Source organism: Protomyctophum bolini, assembly GCF_963924005.1.
Source record: "Protomyctophum bolini genome assembly, chromosome: 3".
Lineage (NCBI taxonomy): Eukaryota > Metazoa > Chordata > Actinopteri > Myctophiformes > Myctophidae > Protomyctophum > Protomyctophum bolini.
In genome coordinates, this window is record NC_137864.1 from 18,188,781 (window position 1) to 18,211,023 (window position 22,243).

At 41.0% G+C, this 22,243-nt stretch overlaps 1 protein-coding gene across 2 annotated transcripts; it reads right to left on the minus strand.

Annotated features, from left to right (window-relative positions):
- Positions 1-677: 677 nt before the first annotated feature.
- LOC308311159 (transcription factor SOX-10-like) lies at positions 678-5,199 on the minus strand. Of its 2 annotated transcripts, none has more exons than XM_080757721.1 (4): positions 5,069-5,199; positions 3,849-4,599; positions 3,445-3,713; positions 678-3,003 (listed from the first exon to the last, which is right to left on the minus strand). In XM_080757721.1, exons 2-4 carry the CDS (start codon positions 4,310-4,312, stop codon positions 2,234-2,236), a joined length of 1,503 nt encoding a protein of 500 aa, XP_080613847.1. In that variant the 5' UTR covers positions 4,313-4,599; positions 5,069-5,199; the 3' UTR covers positions 678-2,233. The 2 variants fall into 2 exon arrangements, with proteins under 2 accessions (XP_080613847.1, XP_080613848.1); XM_080757722.1 differs by having other exon boundaries at positions 5,065-5,191.
- Positions 5,200-22,243: the final 17,044 nt, after the last annotated feature.

Genomic DNA, 22,243 nt, shown 5'->3' on the forward strand with positions numbered 1-22,243 from the left:
TCCTGAAAAAAGGTTGAGAATATCACTGTTCTCTTGTGCTTCTATACACACACAACTTTTTAGCTCGATGATGACCCAAAAGATACATTTATGTCTCCCTGGCCCCGGGACCCAAACTAGTGAAAATAATAGCGGATATACAAGCTTTAAAAATGAATGATTTTTTTCCTCATTCTTTTATTATGAAAATGTTAGATTTAAAATCTTTTGAAATATTACAAACAAAATAAACGAAAATAAGTGATACTTAAATTCGAGACCCAAAAATGGGTCCTGGCCCACTGTTTGAGAAACCCTGGATATATAGTACACAAGGTGGTCAGAGAGAAGGGAGGCATGTATACTGAGCTGCCTCTGGCCCTTTACCCACAACTCCCCCCCTCCCTCCCTCCCTTCCTCCCTCGCCCTCAGCCTTCATACTGAATGGCTCTCTTGTCCTGCTGACTAACTCACAGCCCCAGCCGATTAAATGTGGGGAATTAGTAGTCGATTTTAGCCTACCAAAGACACAAACACAACCTAAACAGCTTAGGATTGTGCTGTACTGATGGCGTTGTTTTACAGTTTGACTCGTCAGCAATGTTTTGTTTTTAAACTTGATTTGTCTGCCACTAAATTAAATGTATTATTGTCTTCTCCTCGAACGTCAGCGTGGCAAAAAGAATGTCTTGCACAGGTCTTTATAAATAAAATGATTTAATAGATGACAATAATATCTCAATATCGCTTTTTCTTGTAAGGAAGCAAAATACTCAGCAAATGTATAGCAAACACTGTACAAAACTATCCAGAATTATACAAAACTGAAAAAGCAAAGGTATGACACAATGCATTATTACTTGCATAAAATAACTACATGGTAAGAGGGTCAGTATAAAATGATACAGTGTGCATCATACAATACAGATAAAGCATGTGGTAATGACCATTATTCACATTGCAGAAGAGGAAGAGTGATATTTTGACACAGTATGTTAAAAAAAAAGGTTTTGAAGAAAACAACGTGCTTTTGGCCTGCATGTAGCTCAGAACAGAACTACATGTGATTCTAATCCTTATAAGTAAGACCCAAAGCGGGTCAGTTATCTCAAAAGATCAGTTGAGACTTGTACACATTCAATTCCAGAGTCTTAATCTAACTGTGAAAGTGTAAAGATTGACCTCTGGGTCCATATTCAGGATTTGAACCATAGAGATTTGAACGTGCATGTACGAATGGATTTTTTAACTCAGAAATCAAGTGTAATGCAGCAAAGAGGTATACTGTATACTCGAAGGCATAAAAAAGGTCCAGTGACTAAACTGAAGGTTTAGTGCTATGAGATTTATAATACCATCAACAATGTTTGATTAGGCACTGAAGATATCATTTTTCTATTGCTATTGGCACAATATGAATAAAGTCGAGGTATGATCTTTCCAAAACGGAGCAAGTATATGCATATAAGCTGAAATGTTTCTTAAAATTCCTCTTTCCCTCCCTTATTCCTTTTTTCTCCTTAAATGGTTCTTCAGTTTAACAGAGTCAACGAAAAGATGGACAGAAATAACGTTACAGATTATCGAAATATAAAGAATGAAACTGAGTCACGACTATCTTATATACTGGGTCAATGAACAAACTCACTGAACATCATTTTGAAACAGAATAGTCTTTTCCCAAAGCAGTGGTGCAGATGCATAAATGTAATATCAACATCAGTCACAATAAAGTTACACCCTAAAACATCAACAAAAAGAGTAAGAATTTTGCTACTCATATAAAATAACACTATGACGTCAAAAACATCTTTAGTTTGGTTAATATGATCTGATTATTTCAGTCTAATAACCCACCATTTCTGGGTCACATCATAGTCATTCATCTATTCAGCTTAACGTGCGCAATATTTCATACCATACCTATATCTCACTTTAACGCTTGCCTTATATCACTTAAAATGGCACACCTTTGTTAGGTTTTTTTTTTTTGATTGGCTATTGACCACGGCTTCTCAACTTGTTCTGTGTATTTGTATGTGGTTGTTTTCAGACCGACAAAACAACAAGAAAATAAACATGCAAGGTCCCGTGGATGCACCTCACATTAAAATTGGCTAAACAAGTAAAAACTTCTAATGTAACATCAATATGGCACCTGCGCACACAAACGCATACATACACACTCAACACACGCACACAGAAACATACTTTCACACGCTTCCCATATTTCTCTCTGCCCTACTTGTCTCCCTCAGGGTCTTGTGAGTGTGGTGTAGACAGGCTGCTCCCAGTGTGTGGGGCTGTGAGAGGGGGCCACGCTGGAGGGGTCTCCTATGGTAGTGTACAGGGGCCTCTGTGAGGGGCCCATGTAGGAGAAGGCTGAGTACAGCCCCGGGGCCTGGCTGGAGTGGGCGTAGTAAGCCCCCGGCGCCTGGTGCTCTGCATACTCAAATTGAGCCCTGGAGGCCAGAGAGGGGAAAGCAGAACCATAGTGGGGAAGGCTGAGCGGGGTGTAGGTGACATGGGTGCCTGATGAAGGGGCAGAGGTGGTCTCGGCATAGTGGCTCCCAGAAACTGACTCACTCTTGATTTGGCCCTTGGAAGGATCTGAGGATGGGGAAGCCTGCTGCTGCTGCTGCTTGGAAAGCCAGGCAGAGTGCCCACTGGCGGCAGCTAGAGCATAGGCATATGACGTTGCAGAGGACCCAGGTGCAGAGGCCCCGGCTCCACTCTGGGGGTGACCATTGGGTGGAAGGTATTGGTCGAACTCGTTTACGTCAAAAGGCTCAAGGGCTTCGTGGGTAATCTCGCCAATGTCCATCGTGCCAAAGTCAATGTGAGGCTTAGCACTTGATGATGAGGGGCCACCGGACGCCCCTTCTGCTCCGACCCCCAGAGATCCTCTGGCCCCTCCCGACCCCCCACTACAGCCTCCCCCCTCCCTCTTGGTCTCCGCCAGCTTCCCAGATTGAAGCTCTGTCTTTGGGGTTGTGGGGGGAGTCGGTGGGCTGTGACCTTGACCTTAAAAAAAGGGCAAATTAGTCAAGTGAGTCGTCATATCAAATAAAGTCATACCGGATTCATATGTGCAACTACAAAGAGTTATATGCCTCAAAAAATGTCTGGTTCTACTTTTGGAACTACAGTACGTTCAGTGTTGGGTGCCGCTTATTTGCTTTTGTTCTTAAGGCCTATATATATTCATCCAATTTTACGTGACCACCGAAATCGTTGTTAGTCAAAACAGAGAGATGTGTTGGGGTGAGCGGTGAGTCTCTTATCACCGTGGCATGACGTCATGCAGTTATAGTTTTCCCAATCACAGTGTGGTGGTCACCATATCACCTAAAACTGGAGTATGAATAGGCCTTTAGGCATGCCTCTGTTGCACGGGAGACTATTGGAATGAAGCATGCCGTTGTGACTGAGTAATTAATTCAATAATGTGTGCCACATGCATACCAGCAGGATGGTGGTGGTGGTGATGGTGGTGCAGATCGCTCAGGGGGGACGCGGCCCCTCCGTTGTGCTCCAGGTGGAGGGTCTTGTAGTGGGACTGGGAGTGGCTGGCCTCTCCTTCACCCTGGCCGTCAGCCTCTGCGTTAGTCCCGAGCTTCCCGTTCTTGCGTCTGCGGGGCTGGTATTTGTACTCGGGATAGTCCTTCTTGTGCTGCTTCCTCAGCCTCTCCGCCTCCTCGATGAATGGCCTCTTGTCGCCCTCGTTCAGCAGCCTATATATGGGAAGAGAAAACAGTGGTTTGAGGCTATATAGCTATTAAAATTAATATAGGCCTAATTAACATGTGCACACTTGGATTTAAATTGATTTAAGTTTGCACCGGTTTTATTTGACACACACTCCATACCTCCATAATTTCCCCAGGGTTTTGCTGAGCTCTGCGTTGTGCAGGTGGGGGTACTGGTCGGCTAGTTTCCGGCGCGCCGCCTGCGCCCACACCATGAAGGCATTCATGGGCCTCTTCACGTGCGGCTTGCTCTTGTTGCCGTTGTTTACGCGCACGGGCATGGGCACGAGCGTCCAGTCGTATCCGTCCAGGACCTGGCTGACCGCCTCGCGGATTCCGATGGGGAAACGGTCGTCGTCCGCCTCCTCCTTTGCCGTCCTGGTGCCGTCCTCCCCGCCGCCGCCGGCGCCCTCGGCGGCCACCACGCCGCACAGCGAGGCCATGTGCGTCGGCGACGGGCCGGAGATGAGAGGAGAGTCCCGGCCACCTGTCGCCCCGGAGTGCGTCGGCGACAGCGAGTGTCCGTCATCAGAACCTCCTGGGCTCAGCTCCGCCTCGGATAGGCTGTGCTCCTCACCGGACATTTCTATTTTGTATTTGTTGTTTCCCCTTCCTTCCCCCCCTCCAATCAATTAATACAAAACCCCGGATTAGGTGGAGAAGGGAGAAAAAAAGGGCTACAGTTGAACAAGTTGCTTCTGGCTTGACGCTTTCTCCGTCACTTCTTTCCAGACAAACCCATGCTTGTGTGTTGAAAAAATAAAAAATAAATAAAAAATACTTTCCACCGTTTGGTCCGTGAAATGTGACAGTCCGTTTCACACGCGTAAAAGTCTACCCTTTCACTTAGGGTTTCAGGCAGCACATGAACCTATAAAGGGTGGGATTTGGAAATGATTTAAAATTAAATTGTAGGCCTACAGTCTAATTGTCATCGTGTAAAATAAACTGCCCTGTTGGATTAGCATATATGCACATATAGTTTATAGGCCACAAATACACATGGAAAAAGTAACTTAGTTGTGTTGAATGTAGCCTATAGCCTAATTGTGTTAGATTAATGTCAACTGCGCTCGGGCAGGTGGTAGGCCTATAATCTGCGTGTCAAATAACTACACAAAGTGCGACACATTTGTGCACCTTTAACGAATACGGATCCAAAAAAACAAGAATATTGTCTAGTATATAGGCATGTTTTGGATTAATACATAAATAAATAATGAAACTGACAGTGATATGCCTATTTATTTTTTATCATAAACGTGACCCAAATAATCACTAATAATCATTGATATGGAACGTTTGTTACACACAATAAATATAAACTTTCATAAACTTACCGATTTGCAGTTTTCTTTTAAAGGAGATTTTTAGGTTTTCCTCACTGTAGATCGGTATAGTGTGACGCTGGCGCTCTGTCCCCCTGCCCCCTCGTTCGGTTTTGCCCCGGCGATGAATGGCTGCTCTGTGTCGCACACCGGAGCTTAAAGAGCGCCCTTGTGAGAAGGAACGAAAAAAAGGAGAAAAAAATGTGATTGAAAAGTGGAAAACATTCCCAAAGAGGCAGCATTCCAACCCATTCCAACACAGCAGCGCTGCATGGCACCGCCCCTCTCGCGCGCACGCTCAACTCGCCATTGGTCGTCTAATATTCTCCTCCTCTCCGATTGGCTGGAGAGGGAGTACTGTCAATGCCCGTCTGTCTGTCCGTCACCGTGAATATTTCTAATGAAAAGAGGTGAGATTTTAAGTGACTTTAAAGTGACTTTACAGTGCGCCCATTTAGAGCCAAAATAAGGCCAACTCTGTTGGACGCGCTGACATGTTGTATCAAATAAATAAACAATCGTAAGAAGCGTTTTTTGTGGTCAAATTATGTGACATTTCTCAAATATCGGCAAGGGATTGTAGGAGGCTATATAGTTTGTATTTACTTAACCATACCATGCAGGGACGTGAGGGCATACACAAACTGTATTTAGCACCTTTTTGTGCGTCTTTTTTTGGTGTTTCTTTACACGTTTTGTCAACCTTTTAATTTTAATTGATCCACATACAAATAATAGTAATGGCCTCATAATGGCCGATTGATGTTCGTATTTCGACGTCAATTAATATTGTGCATCTTTATGTGTCAATGCTTGTTTTATGTAGGCCAGGCCTATATGCAAACAGAGTGAGTGGTTCAGTTATCATTTATCTGGCAGGAGCTGCAGGAGTATAATAGGCCTACAATAGGCCTATTATACTACAATATTGACAAATTAATCTTAATCGACGCCAAGTTTTTAATTTAGTTATAGGGTTATATATGATGAACTTATGTGGAAATCAGTTTGTAATTTGAAGGTGAGTCAAATCAGCCAATAGCACATTGTGATGCGTCATCACATCCATTGAGAAGTGTCTCAGACTGTTTATTGTCAATAAAAAGAGTGTGATTAGTTCCTTTAAATAAATAAATAAATAAATAAATAAATAAATAAATAAATAAATAAATAAATAAATAAATAAATAAATAAATAAATAAATAAATAAATAAATAAATAAATATATTTCAAACACTCGACTAGGTTTGAACATGCATGTGTCAGGTGAATGCCCTTTTTACATGTTGATTGATTTATACATGTTTATACATCACTCCTTTAATTTCCCTTCCCATCCCATCCCATCACACACACACACACACACACACACACACACACACACACACACACACACACACACACACACACACACACACACACACACACACACACACACACACACACACACACAATGCAACAATAACCCCTGTGTCCCCTCTGCCTCTCATGTTGAATCTGTGTCTCAGTTTTCTCGTCTCTTTCTCTTTGCACTCTTTGTCTCCATCTCAGGTGAATGGTAACCATGTGATCAAACGCCCAAGCCTCTCTCCATTAACCCTCGTAAATGAAAAAAGAAAAAAAAGTGGGGAACAAAAAGCAGTTTTGTGCTGTAAACTTGGAAAAAATTGATAACAGAGAGAGATGTGTGTGTCTTTCTCCCCTTATGTCTGAGCATAGACAGTGGTCACACACACATAGAAATACCCTTGGACCAGACAGGACACATCCATGCACGGATCTCTTCCCAACCCATCTCTTGTTGTTGTTTTTTTATATTTCCAAACAGCCTTATACACCCCAAATGAACACCTGGATCTGCATGGGCCCTTGGTGAGAGGATACAACGAAGGCCTGCGTTGGAGATGATGATGATGATGTTGATGCATGGGGGGGATCTAATCTTTGCTTCACCCCACACGACCAACCAACCAACCAACCAACGAAACGGCGACAACTTGGATCTTTAAAGGCCTCGTCGTAGGCTTGATGTGAGTCTGTTTGCAGAGGATGTTAATAACGCTATAAGAATTGAGGTTTATTTATTTTGATTTTTGGAGAAATCCTCGGAGAGACGGTGGTGTGCATGGTGTTGTTCTGTACTGCAGGGTTTGAGTTGTGGTGGTTTAGCTTTTGCGGACAGCGGTTTGTTGTCCCTTCAGGGAGTGTGTTCTCTTCTCTGTATAGCCTCGGGGGAACCTCCGTGGCGCTATGCGCTTTCAATAAACTAATAAATCAATTAGATATATAAACAACCTATACATATTTAATTAAATATTTCAAAGGGACTTAAACCGTATTATATTGTGTTGAACGATTGTTCCAGTTTTAAGTGCATAGGTTTATACTGATGTATTTTCGTTAGGGGAAAAAAAGTGCAGTTGCGATGACTTTTTTATAAGCCAAATAGGCCTATTCTATGACAGAATATTTATCTCAATGAGGCTACTTTAGTTGTAGATTGTAAAATAGTGTTTCTGCTGACATGGATAGGCCTATAAAGACTGCATGGGCTGCTATTTAAAATGTCATATAAACTCTGTAAATTAACCTATATATATATATTAGCCTGCATTGACAAAATGTTTCAAGGAAGAATATTTTGTCAGTGTTCTCCATGAAAGTAAATGACAGTTAACAATGTGGTCTCGCAAAGTTTTAGAAACTTTGCGAGACCACATTGTCCTCAAACCCAAAAGGCCTATTAAAAAAAAGTTTAATTATGAAATGGCCTAAATTTCTTGTTTCAGTATTCCGAATATATATTCCGAACAATATTTAGTGATCGATTGCACAAGAAACGGGATCAATGACAAAACCTTTCAAAACAACTGTGTTTTTTTCCTCATAAAAGTTATTTCTTTAATTAATAAAATGTGACCCTTAAGCTGAACATCATATATTATCTTTTCCCCCCTTCACTGATCCAAAGTATATTTTCACTGTTTTGTAAATCAAATAGGCTAACTTTGTATTGTATGAATTAATGTCTGCCTTGCAATATAATATATGTGCGAAAAGAATCACAGCTAAAATGTTAAAATTAAACATATATTGTTAGCTATACAAATTTTGGTGAATTCTATTATTTTGGATCAATTAAAAGTCATTCCAGTATTTATATCCAGATCATATGCTGAAATGTGTGTCAGTGCTTCAGTTCACCTTTTATTAAAAATGTCCACAGCCAGATTTGTGGAAGACTCACACTTTAAGGTCTATAGCCTACTATAACAATAGACCAAAACGTGGTCCTCAGCTTTTAAACCTCAGCTTTTAAATAAGTAATTTCATACTTTTACAATGTAGAGGTCATTTTGACCGTTTTTTGATTATCTTTGCCCATGAAGAGGTTGATTATCTTTGCCCATGAAGAGGTTGATTATCTTTGCCCTGCATGAAGAGGTTGATTATCTTTGCCCATGAAGCTTTCAGAAGGTCCATGACCATCATCATCCATCACCATATCGTCTCAGAAATGTTTGACATCTGAAACATTTTCTAAATATGAATTTAAGCACATGCTACTACTTTCTTCAGTCATGCTAGTGCAACCCTTATTATGTATAACCCGTGTTGACCCTTATGGGTCCACTTTGTTATTTTGTAGCTGAAATCAGAGTTACAAATGCACATTTAAACACAGAGGATTTGACTATATAGCATGTTGTAGAATTATAATAACTAAAATAAATACATAATAACAATCATAATCAGACTCTCCCAAAGTGGGGTCTGGGGACCCCCAGGGGTCCCTGAGGCAGTTCCAGGGGGTCCCTAGCTAAATGATAGTTTGGAACCAAATGGACCCTTATGGGTCTGCACTCAGAGTGTACAAATGGTAACGCGTCCATTTGGTTCCCTTTGTACACTTTCAGAGTTAAAATGAACATTCATTTTACAATATAAATTGGGGTCCCAGAGATAGAAATGGCATTAAATGGGGGTCCGTAGACTAATGCATGTTAAACTGGGGGTCCTTGAAATTAAACGGGTTGAGAATCACTGCTAGAGCCGTAAAAATGTTCTCCTGTGGGGGTCCCTGGCATATGTTTTGAAATGGGGGTCCGCGGGCTAATAAGTGTCAATTTGGGGGTCCTTAACGTTAAAGTTTGGGAACCACTGCTCTACTTACAATATAAAAGGTCCATCAGTATGTAATATCTCTTCAACAAGGCCCTGGGGGCAGCAGCAGCAGTGCGGTGACTCACATGGTCCCACTAACCACAGACATACATCCCTGTACTAACCTGCCATGTGACCTCCGTAATGGGCCCGTCTATAGAGCTGTCTGAAGCACTGTGTCACAAGGCCAGAGCTCGCTCCTTCCGGCCGGGAGCTGTGGTGGTGGTGGTGGTGGTGTTGTAGTGGGGTGGGTAGAGGGGAGAGAGAGGATACATGGGAGGACAACAACTCATGACTAGTGGGGGTGGGGGGGGGGGGGGGGGGGGGTCAAAGAGTCACATCACCTCAGGTGCATGTGTGTGTGTGTGTGTGTGTGTGTGTGTGTGTGTGTGTGTGTGTGTGTGTGTGTGTGTGTGTGTGCACACACACGCAACGCACACACACACACAAATGGATGGTGTTTTTTTATATAACATATTAGTACTTCAGCTTGATAGGCCTATATCTGTCACTTTTTATATAGCTCATACTGCAGACCACTAAGTGAGATCAAGAGAAGCAGATTCTGTTTCTTGCAAATTAAGGTACAGTTCTCACAACAGGTGAGAAAGAAAGAAAGAAAGAAACAAACAAACTAACAAACAAACTAACAAAGTTGTTGGGTGGGAAAGTTAGTGGAGGAAGTATACTTCTCAAGTAAAAATAGCAATACAATGGAGAAATACTCTTTTGAGAGTAAAATTTGTGTATAAAAAAATAAAAGTCCCAAAGTATCGGCATCATTACATTACAATACCAAACATAGCAGTACATATTATGCAGATTGGCCCATTTCACAATCACAATATTGGATTGTAATTAACGTGTTCATGTTTTAATCACTTTTTAATGTTGCAGCTGCATGGTAAAAGTGGGTCTAATTGAAATTACTTCATGTGCTGCTGGGTAGCTGAACCATAGGTTAACCTAACATAAGCATAATTCATCAATGTTATTAATAATATAAATCTGCAAAGTAACTACAGTATAACTAAAGCTGTCAAAAGTACACTTACACTATTTGCCTCAGCGATGTAGTTGAGTAGAAGTACAGTAAATATACTTTCCACGATGGCAGTTAGAGTGTGTTCAGTTGCCCTTTTGCATAGGTCATAATCCATCCCTAGGGAAATTCCTGACATCTGACAAAGGACAGAAAAAGAGAGAAAACGTGCGCAAGAGGGAAGCAGATAAGAGAAACGGTCAAATATTCACAGTCTGGGTCAAATTCTGCATTAAACTGTTGTATAATTGGGTGAAGGCCATTCATTCCGGCCTCAATGGGTACATTGGACAGAAATGAATGGTGCTGTTTGTCCCAAATGATGAACTCAGTAATAGCTCTTAAATTATACAGCATGAATGGCACATAATGGAAGCATTAGCATAATTATTTACCTCTAGTTTCACATATAACTTTTCTGCCAGTGTGTCTCAGAACAAGAGCTTTCTAAGATCTTGATGGTTGCCTATATGAAACTTTATTCCATGTTTATTTGCCCCCCAAAATTCAAGATGTTTCTTTTCCTTCTGCTGTGGTTTTCTTCTCCCAGTTACAGTTAACACTTGGCAACAGTGACACTGTGTATAATCATGAATGCATTAGTATTGGGTTACAGAGTGTATCAATCAGAAATGCATTACAGAATGTCAGTGCCTTGCAGGGTTTGATTCAGAACGTGGTGGGTTCAGCTCTAGAGGGAATTCCAAGTAAAGGCCTGTTCACATTGATAATTATAACTAAATACATGCAGTATTGCACTTTTCATTCACAGCGGATCTCAGAGTGCTACATACAGTATACAAGTCAAGTCGATGACAGAGTTCACACCAACTACAAAAAAGTAAAATACAATGGTGAACGATATATCAATCAATGAACTTCATTTGTCTAGACAAATGAAGTTTATTGACTATAGACTCAGGGTCCATTAAAAACAAACAACATGAAACACTATACATACAAAAAAAGAGCACTTCTATACCATAAATGTACAATATGCAGTCATACAGTGTCTCCAAAATATTCCAAGTTATAGTTAATGTTATAGTGCAGTCAGTGTGAACAGCTTATAGAACTCAAATATTTCACTCTATTTCTGATGTTATCTGCTATATCATCTCATCAACACTTCTCATCTCAACAATCACTTGCTCTCCCTGTACACCTGCATATAGCAAAAGCTGAGTGTTAAATTCAACGCAAGACCCTCAAGTGTCATTTTTACTTAGAGTCAGGAGTTTAATGTGCAAAGAGTGGTTTTAAAGAAAAGCTCCACTGACCAAATGGCGTTGCTGCTGTCCTCTTCTATGCTTTGAAAATGGATCTGCTATCCATGGGCCCAGGGTCGCTATGGGTCATGGGTGGTCATAATAAGCGTAGATCACAGAATTACTTGTCTGGACTGGAGGCTATCTTAGGTATTCTCACGCTGGGGTAGGAAAATGTAGAGTGGAAAATGGATGAAGCACGTATCATGATAGTTTAGCACAGAGCCTCATGCTTGAGCAATGGTCTGTCACACCCAGGGCTTTTCTGGAACACAGTGAACACAGGAAACACAGGAAACGAGGAAAGTGATAATTTAACTGTGTGGAATATGGACTTAGTGGGCCTAAAGACTGAAGACTTTATTGTGCAGGAGGTGCAGACAAATTCATTAATCGGATGCTGTGTTGAAAGTTCCGGCACAAACTTGCAGCACTGAGGGAGATGCAGTACTGAGTGAGGGAGATGCTTAAGTCAGACATGTTTCAAAGTCAGGGTGCAACAGTTAATCATCAAACTAATAGGTTGATTATTAAAAAAAACTGAAGATCCTGCATGTGGGGAGACAATAATTTTCATGTTTTCTGGAGTTGCCTTCTGTGGTTCCATTTTGGAGAAGTGTCCAGAGTATCCTGGAAGAAGTTTTTGGAGTTGACATTCTGTTTTATTTTAAAACCATCAATCTTGCAGATCCGAAAGGACTTAAATTTACAAAGCAGCATGAGGGTATTGCTGGTAGCATCCAAAAGAGCCTAACTAAAAAGTGTCTTACAAATGTTATACCAACTATTAATTAATGGATTTGTTTAATCTATAGTATGTTTATTATGGGGAGAATTACATTCAGTTTATAGAGATTGAAGTCTTCATGGACAACTGGTTTAGGTGGATTACTCATGTCCCCTCATTGTATTTAAATTCAGTTGTGTTAAATCTGTTACTTTAATGGACTTTGTTCACCTGTTGAAGTGGATGCACCTGTTTGAGGTACTTATGTATAGTGAATGTGATCGATAAGTGAGTTAGTAGAGAGGCACATATACCGCCTTATGTGTATTTGTATGTATATTGTTTGTTTGGTTGGATGTTTGTCTTTTCTTTTTTTATGTATGTTTGTTTAAAATTCAATAAAAAGTAGATGAAAAAATAATCTAGAAGATTTAGAACCAGAATCAGAATAAAAATCACAATCAGCTGTTGTAGCAAATCATAATGTATATAACAAGGGCTCATAATGCAGAATAAAGAAGTGGGTGAAATTAGTTTTTGTACATATTGAGCTTTATAGGTGGGCCTTTGTGCCACTGCCAACGTACAATGAAAATGAAATAGGACTTCATCAGACTAATCGATTTAGTCTATTATAAAACAACGCTTAGATCTTTCTTGCATCAGTTCGTTGAAAATATATTAAAAAACATGCTTCTTGATAAATTGAAAAAAAGTAATCAATAGAATACTAATTGATAAGATCATCGCTAGTTGCAGCCCTATTCAAAATGTATTTTATGAGTGGATGTGTCTTACAACCTGTGATTTATTGAGATGTCACCCACATCAGGCATGAAATGAGTGATTCTGCTATCTGACCTTTGTCTTCTCCTGTCGACTATTTTCGCCCAGTGAATTAGTGCAGCTGCGCAACACTTAAATGGGTCCCCCTTTTTTTTCTTCTTGTACGAGTGTCTGTGACCAGCAATGAATCCTCTCTTTGTGTTCCGTCTACAGAATTCCCCCCCACCGCTTCGTCGTTTCTTGCCTTCTTCGTCTTTTTATTTTTTATGTATATTTTGGACAGGGGAGGGGGCTGAGCTGAGGTTGGGTTGGCTGAGGTTGCGATGGTGGTGGTACTGGTGAAGTAGTGGTGGTGGAGGAGGAGGTGGAGGAGGAGGGGGTAACTAGTTGGACCACATTCCTGTGCAGCTGTGGAGGCTGGTGGAGGGTGGGAGGCAGGAGCAAGAGGGTGATGGAGGGTATAGCAGGATCATCATTGCATTGCAGGGCATCATGAATGGCCTATTGTCTGGGCTCCGCTGCTGTCCACGTCTCCCTGCGTGCGTGCGCTGGCCACGGCCACTAGCCCTCAGTCATAGCATGGGAGACAGGGTTAAGGAGGACGAGGGCGATGGAAAGAAAGACAAGGAGACATAGGGAGAAACATACGAGTGACTCTATATAGTATTTCAGGAAGAATATATAGGAGAAGGCTCATTTAGAGGGGAATGAGGAAACAGGAGAGAGAGAGGGATAGGGAGGGAGACACGGAGAGAGGGAGACAAAGGGAGAAAGAGAAAGAGGGAGAGAGAGAGGAAACTAATGGAGTTGTGTATCTGACTCAAATACCAATCGATGTTAAATCAGGGTATGATGCTGACGACGACGATGATGATGATGATGGTATGACGAAGAAGATGACGATGGCAAAGAAGGACAATAGTGGCATTTAAATTATGACTCTGTGACTGACTGTTTCACCCCTTTGTCATATGTGCCAGCTCACGGGGTCAGTCATGGCAATGGCATGTTGTCACAAGTCTCGGACGTTAATGGTTGATTCTACTGGCCAGACTCACAAGACCCGTTTCGTGCAATGCACTAAATGATGGCATGCAGCAAAAGAACAATGCAAATCAACTGTTGGAAAGGCCCTAAGAAGGCGATGTTGTATATCGCTTCAAGATCAGTCTATAACTCTCTATTGGTCACGGATCGTAGTAGCTACTACTGAGACACCAGTTTCACAACATTACTTGCCAGCAGAGCTGTTTCAGTTAGAAGTTTTGGACTTGCTGATTAGGCTGATATAAAATATATTGCTACAGAAGATTTGACTCTGTTTCATAGTTTTATAAATATGAAATCTGAGTATCTCCCTTTGTTTCTATATATGTTTTGATTTACGCTGCTTTTTTGAGCAAGTATTTTCTGTTATATGTATGTTTATTGCATTTTACAACTGTATTAAGCTGCCCTTTTCCAAATGGCTAAACCATTTCAGGCTAGAATAATTTACTAAAATACATCAAACATGAGAGAACAATATTACAAACCAATAACAGATCTGGTTTCTGCAGTTTCACAATTGAATCCTTCAGAATCAAAAACAGAACACACACACACACACACACACACACACACACACACACACACACACACACACACACACACACACACACACACACACACACACACACACACACACACACACACACACACACACACACACACACACACACACAAACAGGTGCCTTCATTAAGATGTGTGATGAGTGGTTTAGAAATGGGGGATAATAATGCTGTCAGATCTGCTCTCCACCTGCATGACCTTTGACTCCAATAGCACTGAAATCGCAATCTTGGTTGAACAGTATAGTTATAATCTGTGTTTTACTTATTTGGAGTAACACGTGTATTGTGAATTGAGTATATTGAATTCTCAATCAGTGAAAAGTAAACCCTTTAAAAATATTGAGTCAAAACATGTTAAGACAATAAATACCTCGGCCCTGCTATGCCCAGATTTGTGTGAAAAGTGTGGAAACACAAACATTATTTTTTGTGTTTACACAATGTTGGAGTTTACACTCAATTGTGATTGGCCGACGTGATTGGGTGGGAGATGTCCCATTGGTTGAGAATGAGATGATGTATGATGATTTATGATGATAAGAGTGCTCCTCACTCAAAACATTATTATTATTTATTTTTGTGCATAGGCCTCAGTAAAACCCCCCCTCTACAAAGTAGAGTGGTAGCCAAGTTAAGCCAACAAATATAGGCTAGAGCTAGACACATAATTCACTCCAATTCATAATTTGGAATAATGTGAATAGAAACTGTACCAGCAATTACAGATTGACTGTAACACTAATTAATCTAGCTATACCACAAAACTGGACTCCTGTAATATTATAATGTTATATAAATGTTCAAAATGAAAATAAAGCTATGGCTCATTTAAAAAAAAGTTGTATACTTAAGTAGCCTACAGGTGAGTCTTTGTAAATAGATAAAATAACACTTTGACAAAGCATAGATCCTCTTTATCTGGAACAAGTCTCTTCTATTACAGTTCACCCGCTCACTCTGACCGTTGTTAACTTTTCCCAGGAGGGAAGATTTTCACTTTGGATGTGGATGTGTTATATGTCTCGTGTTACTCAATTACCTGAATCTTATGTGATCTCTGATCTTACAAATAAAGCAATGCTGGTGTGGTGTTAAGGAAAACGTCTTGATTTCAAATTTGTATCAAATGATGAGTATCTGTCCAGAGAGAGAGAGAGAGAGAGAGAGAGAGAGAGAGAGAGAGAGAGAGAGAGAGAGAGAGAGAGAGGCAGCAGCAACTGACTTGCAATCATGAGTTTTCCTCAGAACATTCAATTAGTCTGTGTGAGCGGGAGAGAAGGCCTGAGGGCTCCGTGGGCAAGATGCCCGCATGAAAGAGTCTGTTGTTGGCTGAGCAGAGATAAAAGGGAATGAAACAGAAAGATAGTTGGGGGATTTTCAGCCAGAGAGAGGGAGAGGAAAGAGAGAGAGAGAGAGAGAGAGAGAGAGAGAGAGAGAGAGAGAGAGAGAGAGAGAGAGACAGAGACAGAGACAGAGAGAGACAGAGACAGAGACAGAGACAGAGAGAAAGAGAGCGAGAATATGAAGATTTATTGGATACTTCATCTCCATTTTTCTTCCTCTTCTCTCGAACACAAGCATGCATGCAGATATGAGCAGCCTCTTGATACATTTGTGTGGAAAGAATTATGCATTACGTAGGTTCTTCACTCGCCATAAAAAGCCACATATTAAAACAGAATACAAGTGAAGTAAACTTTATATATAAAGCACATTTAAAAAAGAACCAAGGTTGACCAAAGTGCTGCACAGCATTATAGAAAGAGGGACGTCAGACATGCTTCAAAGAGAGGTGGACAGGTGACAGATATCCTAACCAGTGTTGCAGCAAATGTTGATATAGTTTAGCCATAGTCATATTTTAGTCTAGTTTTAGTCGACTAAATATCAAAAGATTTAAGTTGACTACATCTACAGTTGATTTTGTTGACAAAAAGGCATTTTGGTGGGCCTTGATGGCGTTGTAATGCCGGATTTTACACTAAGTTGTATGCTGAAAATAGCAGATCTACAAGCTCACAATATGCAACGCTACGTTATGAGCTTGTGGATCTGCTATTTTCAAAGCGCAACCAAACTTAAAATGACTTGTCTTTTAGTTTTAATGGATCTGTTCTCCATTATAGTCCCTCCCTATCATTTTAGTCTAGTTTTTATTTTTTTTGCAGAAATTGTCAATATATTTTGTCTTAGTTTTACGCTAGTCACCATAGCTTAGTTTTTATCAAGTTCTCGTCAGAGAAAAAAGGTAGTCGACGAACACTTTTCGTTGACGAAATCAACACTAATCCTAACAAGTTGACAGACACTCTTGTCTGTAGGCAGGTCTAACGGAGACCTAACAAAATAAAATCCTCAACGTTAAATTATAACTCCATTTATAACTCAGAGAGTGTACTGTACAAATGTGACCAAATCCGGTCACATTTGTACACCCTCTCTGACTTATATGGACTTCACTGTGAGCAGACAAACAGAGGGACCAACGGTCAGACTGTTGACCAGAAGATGCTTGTTATGATGTTGTCCTGTGTGGTGGTTCCCATCCCAGTTAGAGCCGGTCCTACACTGCAGCACTGCTGTGAACAATGCTCCTCTGTCCTGCCAAGGGAGCTGCTGCTTCTTCACAGTTCACACACAGTCTCGCAAGACGACGCAGCAACAGAATCAAAAGATTCCCCCAAACCACAGCACTTAGTGCCTAAACACTGTCCCCTGCCGTGAGGGCACAGTTTCCACTGCTGGCTTCTGCATATACGTATAGCCCCGGGGAACGAACCGCCACCAAGGCCGGAGAGGTCAAAGACCTACACACAAGCATACACGCACACATGTGCGCGAGCATGCACGCACGCACGCACGCACGCACGCACGCACGCACGCACGCACGCACGCACGCACGCAGAAATAGGTGAATATACCATTGCCTTTATAGTCCTTACAAGGGTCACAAAGGTCACACAGCTGCTCCTTTTTATGGACACCGACGACAGAGAGTGTGACGATCTGCCTAATTAACCCACATAAAGGGTAATTAACTGGCACAAGGGGGACAGGAGGAGAAGAAAGGGGTGATGGACGAAACATGGGGAGAGTGGATGAAGGGGAAATGGCTCATTAGACAGAAGATGAGAGGACATTTAACAATATTAAACCAAGAGGTGATTAGATTATATTATATGAGAGGGAGATGACAGGGAAATCTGAGATGGGAGTTTCCCTTAATTTATTCACCTACTTGATATAACTGCAACATTTCTAAGCAGAGCAGACCTGTTAGTTCGCTATACCTGGTTTGCCTGCAAATCAGAACGTTAAGCTCAGAATTAATGCAAAGCTCAGTGCAGGTAAATAGGTGCATGGTGGCACTTCTTGACATCATTGATTGCATTCACCGTGGTGGAAAAAGTACTCACATGTTTTACTTAAGTAAAAGTACAAGTAAGTAAGTCAGGAATTCAAAACTACTGTTTGCCTAAAAGTAGGCTACAAAAGTTGGTATCAAAATGTACTTAAAGTACCAAAAGTAGAAAGTACAATATTGTGCAGTATGTTCCATTTCACACATTTTCAAATATATACACATCTTTTGAAAATAGCAAATAAGCTCACAATGTGCTATATTTGGCCAAAATGTATATTATAGGGCTGAAGTGGTTAATGTATGTTTTTTTGTAGTAGTAAGTAACTAGTCAGAACTAAATAAATAATAGGTATTGAAATGTTGAAATACTCCAAGAAGTAAAAATTCTGCAAAGTTGTACAGTAGCCTATACAGCCTATACTTGCCTATTAGTAGCCTATTTGACTTGTGGAATTGTGCATGAAAATGTCAAATTCTCTGCCTATATACAGTCCTTACTGTTAAAGTGAAACAATATGAGCCAATGAGCCATAGATTAAGTATAGGCCTACATTGAGACTTTTACACTATACCTTAAAGTTGTAACAGAGAGTTGAGAAATTATTCTGCATATATCTACCTGAATACACACTTATAAGATTAAATAAATTGTTCACCGGGAAAACTTACATTATGTCATTGTATTCATCATTATTGCCAGCTGAATCCAAATTCAAAATGCACATCCAGAGATCGTGTGTGTAATCACATAAGTGGTTGGAGAGTAGAGCATGCACTCAATGATGGTGTAAATATAGGTTTTTTCCCCCCGACTCACAATGTGATAATTTGGCTTCAGAAGACTTGAACTGACTTGGAAGAGTTAGAGAGTTTTTAAGGTGATGTTTTTAGGGAACTTTAAGGAACTGGTTAGTGATTTTGAGAATCAACCTCCCTGTGTTTGTAGAAGCTTCACCTGTGTTTCCAGTGGCATGATGAGGAGTATAAGATACTGACAGAACATTCATTTTGACTATTAACTGCATGGAACATAATAACTACAGTAGGCTACTGATAAACATTGTATTTAACTTAAGTGTCAAATTATTATTATTATTATTATTGTTGTTGTCCATCATCATTATCAGTTGCTATACTGTGATCTGTGTGTTATGTCACATTCTTACAAATAGACACACATGGCACACAAAGCATGGTGCTCTCTCTCTCTCTCTCTCTCTCTCTCTCTCTCTCTCTCTGTCTCTCTCTGAATCGACAGAGAGTGCTCTGTTAATTTAGTTCAATTCAATTAAAATGGGCTTTATTGGCATTATAAAACCTATGTTTACATTGCCAAAGCAAAAGTGTGACCAAACCTAACAAACCAAATTAAACAAAGCAATTGAATGGGAATAAAGAAACGTGTAAAGAGTGGTGTAAACAGAATTTGCCTACATCCAAACCACAATAATTATGCATTTGTCAAAAATAGCTATGCCTATAGCCTACTGCGGCGTACAATGCTATGACAAATAGCATTTAAAGGTATAGTTTCTCTGTTTGTACGCACAGTATTTCTACCAAGATCCCTAGTGCAAACAGTGTAGCCCAAATTTTTGCTACAAACAGTGCAGGAATACGTAGTCTACAGACTATGTGTACTGTAGTGTACACTGTACAAACCTGGCTGTAGGCTATGTTTATATTTACAAATAGTAGGCTATTTACATGGACGGTTAATAGCTTCATGTCTATATAAATCAAAAGTTATATATAAAATAGGTGATTTTACTCGAGGGATAGGCGGATAGCATATAGCCTGCCCTACATTATGAAGATACAGAGCTCCATATTTTTTGCATTCAACAATGTGGTACTATGGCCAGCCACTTGAGGGAGCCCACACAACAACAACGACAATGTTGGTCCTCTTGCCTTGCAATGGACACCAGCGCCCCCTAACGCTTTTCCTGGTAAGTACCAGAGCGCGGTCCCTCTCTCCCTGTCTCTCTACAGCAGGGGTGGGCAACATTGAAGATGGAGAGGGCCACTATAGTTCCACACGCACTCCAGAGGGCCACTATAGTTCCACACTCACTCCAGAGGGCCACTATAGTTCCACACTCAATCCAGAGGGCCACTATAGTTACAAACTCTCTCCAGAGGGCCACTATAGTTCCACACTCACTCCAGAGGGCCACTATAGTTCCACACTCACTCCAGAGGGCCACTATAGTTCCAAACTCTCTCCAGAGGGCCACTATAGTTCCACACTCACTCCAGAGGGCCACTATAGTTCCACACTCACTCCAGAGGGCCACTATAGTTCCACACTCACTCCAGAGGGCCACTATAGTTCCACACTCACTCCAGAGGGCCACTATACATAGTTCCACACTCGCTCCAGAGGGCGACTATAGTTCCACACTCACTCCAGAGGGCCACTATAGTTCCACACTCACAGAGGGCCACTATAGTTCCACACTCACTCCAGAGGGCCACTATACAGTACATAGTTCCACACTCGCTCCAGAGGGCGACTATAGTTCCACACTCACTCCAGAGGGCCACTATAGTTCCACACTCACAGAGGGCCACTATAGTTCCACACTCACTCCAGAGGGCCACTATACATAGTTCCACACTCACAGAGGGCGACTATAGTTCCACACTCACTCCAGAGGGCCACTATAGTTCCACACTCACTCCAGAGGGCCACTATAGTTCCACACTCACTCCAGAGGGCCACTATAGTTCCACACTCACTCCAGAGGGCCACTATAGTTCCACACTCACAGAGGGCCACATTGCATACTGTTGTATAAAAAATAGCAGATCCTTACAAGCTCAAAACGCCATGCGACGTGTTTGAGCTTGTAGATCTGCTATTTTTGCTATATTTGAATTGAAATCCAGAGGAATAGGCTATATATTTATTACGGCCAAAATTAGGAATATATACAAAAATATACAATATAAACAAACCTATAATTTAACTAACAAAACCCAAACTACAAACCTAAGCTGAACACAAATATAATAACACAAAATAAATAAGCAAGACTAGAGTTGCTCATGCATGGCACAAAGCAATCTTTCTCACGGCTTCCAGAGGCAGGTTACAAACAAATCTCTTCAAGGCTTTCAAAGACATTTCACAGATGACAGTGAAGTAGGAGTTGACCTTTTTGATAAAAAAACCAAAAAGAAATTGATAAAATAAAAAGTCCATTACTGCATCAAAAGTAATCAGCAAAATATAGCAGCCTATAAAAATGGATCAATATATTCTCAAATAATATAATAAAATGTTACGGCCCCATCCCAGGGGAACTGAGGTGCAATATGAAGACGAGTGAACCTCCCAATGAAACACCCGCAAACAGCTGCTTCAGCCATAGGATGGGTTTTTGAGGGGCGCTAGCCCCTCCTATATGCCCATAGCCCTATATGCCCAACTTTTCGTGCACTGTAAACACAAACATTGAAGACAAAAGTGAGGACATAAAAGTGAAGACGCAAATTGTGATTGGCCAGAATGGCATTTGTGATGATTTGATTGGTTGAGCACGGAATGTTATGTATGATGATTTTTTCATCAGGGTGGGTTATGTATTAATGAAATAATAAACTAAACAACAGAACCCTAACTTAACTACCAAATGAATAATCCAAAATCCAATCCTTAACATAACTTTAACCAATCATCAGCACATTTACATTATGCAAATAAACCCCCACCCTGACCAAACCCATGGCTTTTAAATCATCCCAGAACTTACGTTTTTACAATGCAGAGAAGAACATACATGGGCTGTGGTGCATGTCTGCTCTGCTGGGCTGGCAGTCCACAATGGGAGTGACGAGAGGAGAACTGGCCTTTTATCCTCCTCCACGCCAGCCTGGGACCAATCACCTCTTGGTCACCACCTACTCTCTCACTCATTCACTCAATCACTCACTCAATCACACCTGTGCCACTCCCTTAGCTCACAGCCTCACACACCTGTCAGCTGTCACGTATCACTCTCAGCAGATCCTCACACCAGGGAAAAGAAGAGAATGGTACACAGAATCCTGCTCTCAGTCTCAATATGCCATATACACAGACCCCAGGGTCGTAACAAAAGAGACTGAATTGTGATTTATTTTTTACTTAAGTGAAAGTATAGTGCAATGGAGAAATACTCTGTTACAAGGAAAAGTTCGGAATTCAAAGTTTACTTAAGTAAAAGTACAAGAG

Coding starts and splice junctions, on each gene's coding strand:
- LOC308311159 (XM_080757721.1), bottom strand. CDS start 4,312: ATGTCCGGTGAGGAGCACAGCCTATCCGAGGCGGAGCTGAGCCCAGGA. Junction 3,714..3,848: donor ACCCTGGGGAAATTATGGAG/GTATGGAGTGTG, acceptor TCCCATATATAG/GCTGCTGAACGAGGGCGACA. Junction 3,004..3,444: donor CCACCACCACCATCCTGCTG/GTATGCATGTGG, acceptor CCTTTTTTTAAG/GTCAAGGTCACAGCCCACCG.